Raw genomic sequence first — 11,594 nt, 5'->3', positions numbered from 1 at the left:
AGAGCTGCTGTGAGCAGGTGCCGGGGCTGGCTCTGTCTCTGAGCCCTGGCCCGTGTCCTGGTCTCCGGGACCTGTATCTTAGGATGGTTTTTGAATAAGACTCTCACCAAGGTGTGATTCACAATGCAATTACTTTATTATTCCCCGAGTCGGACAGTCCCTGAGCTTTCTGGTGACTCGCGCTCACCCAATTAGTTATTGGCAATCACCTGCAGGAAACACACAGGCAAAGGTTGACATTAACCCCACGATGGAGGCTTACTGAGCCATTTCCTGTCTGCCCTGTTCTCATGAGCCCCCTACAGCCCAAACAGCAGTTAACTTGAGGCCCAGGAACCATAAAGAGATGAGAGAGGAAGGGAAGCGACCACAGCATCTGGTCAACCTCCTGGGGTCTTATGGGAAAGAGGCTGGGGTACCTGTTACACCCAGTGTGTGGATGACCAGGACTGCAGATCTCATGTGCCTGTGTGCAAGGCCCTGGGAGGCCCTGGGAGGCCCTGGGAGGCTGTTTAACAGCAGTGACTGCCAGCACCAGCGTTCAGGCCCACGAGTGAGGAGGTGTGTCCTACCAGCGGCGCAAAGAGTGAGAAATATTGAGCAGGTGAAGCTTCATTCTTGGAACACCACGGGGCTATCGAACAGAGTGACACGGGAGTGCGTGGGGACAAGTGACATGTCACGGGAGAGAAGCTGCTGGCTGCTCTGGTTACGAGGCAGCGTGCGTCTGTGTTGCCAGATCGCACCTCTCCCGGCCTGTTAGCAGGGATTAACGCTGAAGAGCAGAGTTGAAGAAACGAAGGGGAACTCCTACTCTTTTACTTGGGACACTCCTATATCCCGTTAGATGGTTCTGCACGGGGTACACACAACCTTCTAGCAAAGGAAATGCAGCCGATTGTTGAAGGTTGCCACGTGGCTGTCACTTGGTGGACATTTGCTGGAAGCCTGAATGTTCTTGGCCACCTGCCTCCCGATATTGCTTCTCTGTGTCTTGTTGGCAACTTTCTGACCTTGGCGTGTCACCCATTTGGGACAGTTATCGTGGCAGGTGTGCCCAGGCACCCCGGCTATAGCAGCTGCGTGCGGCTCTGGGCTCTGAGCAGGGAACTGCCCCATGCAGCTGCTGTGGGCAATGACCCCAGAGGACTGTGACCACCTGCCATTCTCTCTCCTGGAACTTGTCCCCCGACCTGTGTGTCTGCCCTGGCCACTGGTCCCACGGATGTGGGGGCCTCTGCTCAGCTGCCTCACCAGTTCTGCTTTACCCGTTGAGTCCCTTTGCCATCTGGCTGTGCCTTTGGCCCTGGCCCACTCCATCCTGCTTGTGTCCCCGCTGTAGCTGGCAGCAGCGGCTGATGGGACAGCAAATCAGGACTGTTGTTCTCGGCTCCTGCCTTTGTCCCCAAGTTGCCACCAGGACCAGCTGCACTATGACCAACACAGCAGTGGGGGCTGGCAAAGGATCCTAGGACTGGGCAGGGCACAGGCCCTGGGTGTTCTCTGCCCAGTCAGTCTCAGGCCAGGTTCTTTTGAAACGCTAATGATACCTCCATGGTTGCCCTTAATTTCCTCTGCCAAGCTGGACTGTGGTTGCTGCCCCAGTTTACAATATCATCATCATCATCATCATAATAATTAGTAGTAATAGGAGCAGTAATAGTGGCCCTTCTCTTGCTGAATTTCTTTTTTTTCAACAAACTTTTTTGGGTGTCTCTGGGGCCTATTACCACCTGTTGGGACAGAAATGCCCATAGACAGACCAGAGGACAAGGAACTGGCCAAGTCTTAAAGGGAAAGCATAGAAGACCCTGCCCACTGCAGATCTAGTTGTGTTCATGGGGTGTCATTTAACTCATTGTAGCATGTTCAAATAATGGGATTGGATGCCAGCTCCCCTTTGGGAGGCCCTGTCACCAATCTCACAGCCCCTACTTTCTCTAGCCCCTAAGTGTGTCTTGAGAGTCCCAGTTTACAGAACAGCAAACTGAGGTGTGGCAACACCGGGAGGCAGTTTAAAAAATTTCTGTATCAGTGGAGAGCTGATAACATCACCTACATCTCTGGGCGTGGCGCTGCTTCTGGCCACCCCCCGCCCCCCCCATCCCTTCCTTGTCACAGTTCTGACTGCTGCCACCCACTACTGCTCATATCCATGACCGTTCCCTCATGGGAATGTCAGCTGTTACTATTTTACAAGTGGTTTTAATGGCTGTTAAAAAAACACTATGTATGGATTGAAAAATAAAGCAGCAATTGTGCCAGGGTGGAAAGTTCTAGAAACCAGCTCTCCTGGGACACACTCGCAACAATAAAGGGAACCAACTTAACCCCCTCTGCTTAAGACAATCCCTGTCCGAAGCTGAAAGTCCTGAGTCCTGGGAAGCCACTTGCGCTGGGCAGACCTGTTTGTGGTCCCTGTTGGAGAGTTGGGGGACCCTTTCTCCTGCAGGCCACACACACTGGCCTGCTTAGCAATGTAGCCTGCTATAGACGCACTAGTTTTTGAGCCCCAGCGGCTGTTGCCCTGGCAGGGCCAGACCTGGTGATTTCTCAGGTCTTCTACCTCTGCTTTAGGAAGACTGGTTTCCAATAATTAAAGAATTGGGGGTGGATGTTAAACTCTCCAGCTTTGGGCTTTGCAGGTTCCCAGGACTTTTTCCAGTCCTGGAGTGTGAGGTCTGGGCCCACACTCAGAGAAGCAATTACCAAACTCCTGCTCCTGGCAGGGAACCCACGCTCAGTGCCTGGGGGTAGTCTCTGCCCCACTGCTTTAGACTAGGGCAACCGCCCCCACTCCTACCAAATTTCTTTCCACTTTAGCAAGACCCCAGCAAGGGTCACCCAGGTCTACAGCTTCCCTCCAGGGGGCCCCCGGGACTTGGGGTACATGTGACTCTTACCGAGTTGATCCAAGCATTGTAGTAGGAGACCCGGGTGAAGACGGAGGGTTTACGGTAGTAGTTGCAGCCGAGGGAGGACCCGAAGCTGACTATGCCGTGCACCTGCCATTTGCCGCTGGAGTCCTGGCAGTTGAGTGGTCCTCCTGAGTCGCCCTGTGAAAGAACAGGATCAGGGGTGGTGGAGAAGGGCAAGGGGCTGCTGGTGACAGGGGTGCACACTCCAAGAGAAGCCCAGAGCATCCAGACCACAGGGATAAAGGTCAGGTTTGGAAATGTCCAGGGTTGCTTCCAGGTGCTTCTGCCCGGGGCGTGGGAGGATGCACACCCCCAGCCACGCCTCCTGGTGGAAAGGGCCCTGAGTGTGTGTACTCACATTGCAGCTGGAGGTGATCCCATCGCCTCCGGCACACACCATGTTGTTCTTCACAGTGCTGCCCCACCAGCTAGAGCTAGAGCAGGTGGCATAGCTCACCACCAGCAGCCGGCCCTGCTGCAGGACGTCAGGGCTGGCCCCGTTGGCTGCACAAGACCGGAGAGAAGTGTTACAGGGACGAAGGGGACCCCAGCGAGAAAGGAAGTGGTGGTCCATACCAGGTGCTATCCTGACTCTGTCTTTCTGGCCCCCATTACTTCCTTGGTTTCTGTTACTTAAGTAGAAAGTCTTTCGGTGTTTGGAGTCCCTCCCCAGGGTTAAGAATGTTCTGGAGTGGTATGGCAGAGCTGCCACAAATGTCTGCATTATTATCACCACTTGCTAATGGCAAGGATCAGTATTACTGTCATTCTGCATATGCGCATCATTAGACTTTTCAAAACATGTGAATCCTTGAAAATTTTCTGCACAATAAATACCCATTCCTGTTTAACAGATGGACTCAATGTTGAAGCCAAAAGCAGCTAAGTGGTTTCGCCAAAACTGCTCTGTTGAGTAAGTGGCCCTCAGATAGCACTCGGCATAATGCGTTTTCCTATTGTTTGTTTTGATCTTCCCCAGCAGTATTCCCATTGTCCAGATAAGGAAATGGAAATTCTGTAGTGTGGGTTGTCAGGTTATGAATGATCAGCAGGGCTGGGATGATAAGCCAAGCATACGGGCTCTTCCCTGCCTCATGCTGTCTCTGATGAAGTGTGTTCTGTCCCAGTGCTTTCTGGGTAAACAAACAGGGTAGGGGTGTGTGTCAGCTCTTTCCAAGCTTGAGGTGCTTCCCCAGCTACTCCTCACTTCTATGGGGTGCTGTGTGTTCTTGTCCTTCCAGTCAGGCCAGTTAGGAGGGCAGCAGGAATATTTCTACATGTGGTTGTACCCTTGGAAGCCTCATGAGGGACTCAGGCATCACTCCTCTAGAATCTTCCAAGAGCAGATTCTCCTGCTGGTTGACTGTCCCTGGATTGCCAACCTTCAGGTTTTATCTCCAAGGAGGCTCACACCTGACCAGGCTCTGAGTAAGCTGGTGTAGGTGGCACAGGGGACGAGATTCAATGGGGCAGGAGAGTCCAGGGGCTCTGAGGGCACAGAACAAGTACGGTTCAGGAGTCGTCTTTGAGTGATGCTGAGGAGGTCATGTGACCTCTCTTACCCTCATTCTGTTCTGCCAAGCTACCTTGTCAAACATCACCTCCTTCAGTGCTTGCAGCAACCCTGAGCTGTAGATGGTGTTACTATCCAAGTCCCCCGGACATGGGAAGTGCAGTACCAAGAGGCTGAGGAATAGTACCCGCCAGCTCATAGCTGTGAAATGGAGGAGCTGAGATTTGGATCCAGGCAGCCTCATGTGTCTCGGCTGTGCAGCCTGTCTGGATGGGGTAACATTGCCCTCCCATTTTGCCCGCCCCAGCGCTCTGGGGACCCAGGTTCCAGCTCCTACTCACTCTGCAGTCTGCCCCAGCCTGTCACATAGCAGGGATAGTTGTTGGCCAGAATGGTGCCAGCAGGTGGGAGGTTGGCAGTCTGGATCTTGCTTGTCAGTGTGACGGCACTGGCCAGTTTGATCAGGGCGATGTCATAGCTGGGTTAGCAAAAAGGCAGAGCACGAAGGCAGGTTAAAGTTCTGTCACCTGGGGCTAAGACCCGTGTCAACATCTGTGTGTGTCCTGCAGGCCAGGTGTAGGGCTTCTTTGAAAATCTGTAAGGTCTTAGAGGGAGTTCCAGCAGAGGGGTCAGGGAGGAAGCTGACACCTGGTCTCTACAGTGTTCCTAGGGCCTGGCATACAAAGCCCTTTGTATCGGTAAGATACAAAGTTACTGAGCACCTGGGTGCACAAGAAGCCTGCAGGCTTTACTGGTGGGAGATTCCAGTCTCCGGGCCACAACCCTGTGGACTGAACCCACCGCCTCCGTGAGTCTCCCATCTATGCCTCTGGCCACCCTGCCCCCCAGATGCACCCCAGCAGAATGTACCCGTTGGCGACTTTGTTGGCGTCCCAGTTCTCATGCACCACCAGCTTGGAGACACTGACCGTCACGGAGCCAGTCTCTGCCTTGGAGAGGCTGTGTCGGCCCAGCACCACACGGTAGGTCCTGGAGGAGCTGGGAGAGAGGACCAAGCAGAGACCATGAGCTCCCCCTGGGCCTTGAGACCTGCCATTCCGTGACTCAAGGACGGCCCCAGAAGGCACCTGTGCCATGACCCACTTCTAGGGCTTGGGGATTTTTCTTCCCTAAGGCCATCAGTTATAATAAAACAGAAACTGTGTGGTACAGTAACTATAACTACATAGTGAGTATAACTTCCCTGTGATGTATGAGCAAAATATATTATCATGGGGAATGGAAAGGAACGCAGAGAAGACAGGACTCACTGGGCTTCCAGGGGGCTGTTTTAGTTGAATTCCCCACCACTCAGTCTCAGGTGGGGAAACAGGCCTGGAGATGGGTGGTGGTGATGAGCCCAGGGTCCCATGGCCAGTGACAGTCCTGAACTGAAAGCTGGGATTCCCCGACTCACAGGTCGTCACCTTTTCTCCCACCACTTTGTGGAGCTTACCGAGTAGGTAGGGAAGGGGCCACGCCCAGTGAGGGGCGACATTGACCAGACAGAAACTGTAGTGGCTAAGGTGAGACAAGCAGAGGTCCTGGGAAGGTCATGGGTCTCCACTTTTTGCAGATGACAGTCCTGAGGCTTGGAAAAGTCCCCGAGACCCCCAGGCCATGTAGAGGTGACCCCAAAAGGCAGGAACTGGGCATCTCCTCTGTACCCCATCTCAAGGCCTGGCTCAGACTGTGCAGTCTGGGCTGTGTGTCCACCTGCTCACTGACCCACAGACTGATAAAGACTGGATCTCAGCCAGACAGGTGGCCATTTGCAAGGTGCCTTTACAAGCATGGTTCAGGCCCTGTGGGCCTCCACGCTTGCACAGCAGCACATAGGCGAAAGGGAAAGGCGGTTACCTGATGCAGTGGGCAGCTGTCAGAACCCAGCGGTTGTGCACCAGGGACCCTCCGCAGGTGTGGTACCATGAGCCGCCGGAGCTGTACTGCAGGGAGACCTGGGGAGAAGGCAGGAGGTGGCAGCTCAAGGGTGGCCTCTATCTGCAAGGCCAGGGCGAGGCTGCTCATGTCAGGTGCAAACTTATGCAGTCAGCACTGTGGTGCAGTGAGTGAAACCCCTGTCTGTGAATCTCTGCTGTTCTGCCTCCCATCCTGCTGCCTGCTAATGCAGTCAGGAAGCAGGGGATGGTGGCTCAATCACCTGCCCCCTACCGTGTGACAGACCCGGATGGAGATCTGGCTCCTTCTGCTGCCTGGCCCAGCTTCAACTATTGCAACCATTGAAGAGTGAGCCAGTAGATGGAAGATCTCTCTGTCGCTTTCTTCCTCCCTGCCTTTCACATAAATAAATTTTCTTCAAATAAAAACTCTCGGCATACAAAATCAAAATGAACCCCAAAAATCTATGATAAACATAATATCAAAAACTTAGATTACTTAAAAAAAAATTTCTGTTCTGAACATCTTTCTACAAGTTGATGTGTTGGGCTTTTCCCTCTTGGGGGAGCCACTTCCCCAGGAGGTAGACCTTCCGTTTAACATGTCTACACCAGGCTGGTACTCTGTGTGTGCAGGGTGTGGGATGGTGAGGATGGCACGGCCACCCTCACGAGAGGGGTCCCTGTGAAATTGCAAAGCATGGTTGCCAGGTCCTTAGCCTTTAAGATTCCTGGTACGAGCTATGCCATTAATTCAGTTTCTTTCTTGGAAGCCAGCTTTTTTAATGAAGATCCAACAAGCCATATATTTGTCCTTCACTTTAGCTCCCAGCCTGAAACTGAATACTAACTGAAACTGACATCACGTGAGTCTTGCTGGTGAGCAAATTAATATAGAAGTTGTATAAAGTGCTGGGATGGGTGAAAACATCTTGGCAAGACATTTAAAAAAATGGAAAAGTTTTAAATCAGCTTTTACTTTAAAAAATCCTGGACAGGAAATCATGAGTCATCATTTTTGACATTGACAATGTTATATAATTTGCTGTCAAATTCGCTTGGTTGGTTTTTAAAGGTTGTGTCATTAAATAATCCATATATCTAAAAAAATAATAATAAAAAAGAAAAGAAAGACAGAAAAAGAGAATCGACCTGGGGGTGGGTGGGCGTTGTGGCACAGAGGGTAAGCTGCTATTAGGATGGGTGCTGTTTCAGAGTGCTGGTTCGAGTCCCAGCTGCTCTGTTTCTGATCCAGCTCCCTGCAGGTGCACCTTGGAGGGAAGGCAGCAGAAGATGGCCTCGGGGCTTTGGCTGGAGTTCCAGGCTTGAGCCTGGCCCAGCCCTGGCTGTCGCAGTCCTTTGGGGAGTGAACCAGGGGATGAATGATCTCTTTCTTATTTTCGCTTGTGAAGAACTCAAGGAATGAATCTTCACAAAACAAACAGAAACGCCAGAGTTTTGCTTTTCCTCCCACACCTGCTCTTCCTTCAGGCTTGCCTGGCTTGATCAATGGCAACCCCATTTTGCCAGCCTTTTGGGCCCAACAACACCCTGGCCTCACTCTTAGCTCCTGCCCTTGCCGTGGTCAAGAGAAAGTGTAGGGGTGACAACAGAGGGTGTCGTGCTTGGATGGGGCTCCGTGTTGCTATTATTGCATTAAATTCAGTTTAGAAGCATAATTTGTGGGCGGGACACCAGCATCCTGTATCTGAGTGCTGGTTCAAGTCCTGACCACTCCTCTTCCAGTCCAGCTCCCTGCTAATATCCCTGGGAGGCAGAGGATGACGGCCCACGTATTTGAATTTTTTGTTACCCACATGGGAAACCTGGATGGATTTCTTGGATCCAAGTTTTAGCTTGGTTTAGTCTTGGTTGTGTGGGCGTTTGGGGAGTGAACAAGAGGATAGAAGGTTCTCTCTCTTTCTGCCTTTCAAATACATAAGAAGATATTTAAAAAAAAACTGCCTTAAAGTGTTATCCATTGTGATACTCACTTAATTTTTCTCTCCCCAAATCAATGCCTTACCTGAGTCTCACCCACCTACACCTGTCTGCTTTCCCTAATAAAAGAACTTCTTCAGGGAAATTGGAGCAGGCAGCGTAGGGAATTGTCTGAGAGTGACATTAATTGGTCCTAAAGCAAGGATGCATTTCTATGAGAGGGCGAGGATGTACTTTTGTGGGTAGCCCTGATTGGTTCTTAGTATAAACGTGGCCCAAGCTACAGCACTCCTTCAACTCCTACAGGAAAAAAAAATGCTGTGAGCGATACGCCTTGGACCTAGTGGTGAATACAGCCATGGGGGAGCCCGGGTCTCCTTGTCGGAGGGTTTGGGTTCAGCCCTGGCTCTGGCTCCCAGTTCTAACTTCCAGAACCTGGGAGGCAGCAGGTGGTGGCTCAGAGTAGCTGGGTTCCTGCCACCCACATGGGAGATCTTGATTGAATTCCAGGCGCCTGGTTCCAGGCTGGTCTAGTTGAGGCTTTAGTGGACATAGAAAGTGAACCAACAGATGCAAGATCCCTCTATTTCTCTCTGTCTTTCGGCCTCTCAAACACTGGCCTCTCAGGCCAGCACAGTGGTCGCCCTGGAGGAGGAGGTAAGTGAAGAATAATGTGACTGACTCACCTGCCAAGGCCAGCTGTTGGCCTTTGCTTCTTCACCTCCAACCACTCTAGACTGCTGGGACTCGACTGTGGTGACATCAGAGGTGAGGACTGCGGAAACAGAAGAGGCTCGTGAATTCAGGAAACACAGACCCAAGCAGCATCAGCTGGCACTTGCTACATGCTTAAGCCCCAAATAGCCTATCTTCAGTCTGGGGTGACTGCTGAGGTACAGTGGGTTAAGCCGCTGCTTGGGACACCCACATCCTGTGTAAGAGAGCCACTTCGAGTCTTGGCTACTCTGCTTCTGATCTAGCTTCCTGTAAACACCAGGGAAGCAGTGGGTAACGGGTCAGGGGCTTGAGCAACACTGCTCCTTCCCAAGGTGCCCATTTACAAGGAAACTGGATTGGAAGTGGACTAGCCAGGATTCAAACCAGGCACTCCAATATGGGTTGTGATCATCCCAGACAGGAACTTAGCCACGGTGCTGAATGCCCACTCTCACTTTCTAGTAACTCTAGACTGAGGACAGCCATGGGAGGAGTAAGGGGGCCCACTAGTGGAAGATGGAACAGCAGCATTCCTGGGCGGTGCAGCTTACCTCCAGCCACCAGCGAAGACAACAGCAGGATCGAGATCATGGTGTGTCTTGTCTAGCTCTGTCTAACTCTGTCTAGCTTCGGCTGCAGCCTAGTTTTATGAACGGGTTTATCAGTGAGAGATCTGAGGAGCACGCAATATGGGAATTTTCTCAAAGCTCAGTGGAACAAAGGGCATGGGTCCAAGTAGTTATTTTCCATTTTCTCCCACCCCTCACCCTCAAATATTTTGATAAATATTCCAAAAGTGGATATTGACATGTCTGTTCTTGCTTTGAAGAGATTAGGTTGTGCGTTAGGGGAGGAAGAAAAATATTGGTTGTTGGACCTTGGAGTTGCATTTGCAAAGATTAAGCCTGCATGTGGAGCAAACAGTGTTCTGAGCCAGCAGTTCTCAATGGGGCCAGTGCAAATGGGGGATATTTGACCAAATGTGGAGACATTTTTGCTCATTGTGGCTGGGATGGGATCCCATTGATATCTAGTGAGTAGACGGACATGTTGCTCTGTTCCCTGCAATGCACAGGACGATGAGGACTTGTCCCATCCCAAGGGTCACTGGTGCCGAGATGGAGACACTCTGTTGTAAGCCATGCTGCGACAAGCAGTGTGACCTTGGACGAGTCAAGTTAGTCTCCAGGCCATGGGCTGTATGTCTGCGGAGCAGGGACAGAAACGTGTGCCCGCTTGGCTTCCTAACACTGATGGGAGGATTTGCAAAATACAGGAGTGTGCTTCTGTAGGCAACAGGCAGGAAACCCATGTTATTGGGATGTGGCAGTCCCAGTGGCAGGGTCCAGGGGTGCTGGCCCTAGAGGACATCCCTGGAATGGATCAGATGTGTTTTACTGCCCACTGACAAGATGACAGTTGCTGTTAACTTCTCTGGTGACTCCATTTCCCAGTAGGTGCTTCTTAGACAAGGAAGCAATCAAAGGAAGGCAAACTCGTGCCTATCACACGGATGCTGGATGCACTTCCAGTTCTTGTCTAGTCTAAGTCTCAGGAAGCCCTGGCAGAGGGTCCCTCGGTGGAGGAAGCTGAGGCTCAGAGAGGTAGAGTGGCTTGCCCAGGATTACACAGGGTGCAGCTTTGAACCCAGGTGGGTCGCACCCCAGTGTTGCTTATTGGTGCTCCCAAAGGTGACAATGTGTATCCCCTTTGCTGGCTAGAGAAGAAAGGGTGGGAAAGCGAGCAGGGCTTCCTGATGGGCTTTCTCGTTCTTCCCTACTTTTTCACTCTCCTCACTGTGGGCATCCCTGCCCCGTGATCTAAGTTCGACTTGGTGCCCCAGCCAGCAAAGCAGCAAGGGAAAGTGAGTGTCAGCTCTTGCCACTCGGGCTCAAGTCCTCACTCAGGCCTAAGGGGCTCCGATTGTCACTTACCTTCTGGGCCTGGTTTCCTGGAGAATAAGTTGATCCCTGATTGCAGGATTGGGAAGAGCTGGGAGAGCTCCCGGTGAACGAACATACAAAGAGGAAGGAGCCTGGGGTGCCGGGTCCCCTTGGGCTGGCTGTCAGAGGGCTTGGGTTCCAGTTCTAGCTCTGCCTCTGACTCCTGTGACATTCTAGACCCTTCTTCATAGTATCTGCAATCTATAGCAGTCTCTCCAAGTACTATTCTGAGGGCCTATGTTTTGTGCTTTTTCTTTTCGTTGTTATTTCTAGATTTATTTATTCAAAAGGCAGAGTGTCAGAGAGAGAGTGAGAGAAAGGAAGAGAGATATTTTCTATCCTCTGGTTCACTTCCCAGATGGCCACAATAGCCAGGGCTGGCACAAGTTGAAGCCAGGAGCCAAGCAATCCATCTGGGTTGCCCATATGGGCCCGCAGGTCCCAGTACTTAGGCCATCTTCTGCTGTTTCCCCAAATGTGTTAGCATGGAGCTGAAACAGAAGTGGAGCAGCCGGGCCTGGCACAGTAGTCTAGTGGCTAAAGTCCTCTCTTTATGGCCACTGGGATCCCATATGGATGCTGCTTTGTATTCCAGTGTTCCAGCTTCCCATCTGGTTCTCTGCTTGTGTCCTGGGAAAGCAGTGGAGGATGGCACAAAGCCTTG

The 11,594-nt window shown here is 51.7% G+C and overlaps 1 protein-coding gene across 1 annotated transcript; it reads right to left on the bottom strand.

Moving 5' to 3' along the window:
* Positions 1–191: 191 nt before the first annotated feature.
* Positions 192–9,578, bottom strand: LOC121161517 (chymotrypsin-like elastase family member 2A). Its single transcript, XM_040987948.1, has 8 exons — positions 9,539–9,578; positions 8,957–9,045; positions 6,292–6,389; positions 5,302–5,430; positions 4,773–4,909; positions 3,277–3,422; positions 2,904–3,056; positions 192–209 (listed from the first exon to the last, which is right to left on the bottom strand). Exons 1-8 carry the CDS (start codon positions 9,576–9,578, stop codon positions 192–194), a joined length of 810 nt encoding a protein of 269 aa, XP_040843882.1.
* Between the last annotated feature and the right edge of the window lie 2,016 nt (positions 9,579–11,594).

This window comes from Ochotona curzoniae, unplaced genomic scaffold (assembly GCF_017591425.1).
Source record: "Ochotona curzoniae isolate NIBS_2020 unplaced genomic scaffold, NIBS_Ocur_1.0 contig_4792, whole genome shotgun sequence".
NCBI classification, from domain to species: Eukaryota; Metazoa; Chordata; class Mammalia; order Lagomorpha; family Ochotonidae; genus Ochotona; species Ochotona curzoniae.
This window is presented reverse-complemented; position numbering and strand designations above follow the sequence as displayed.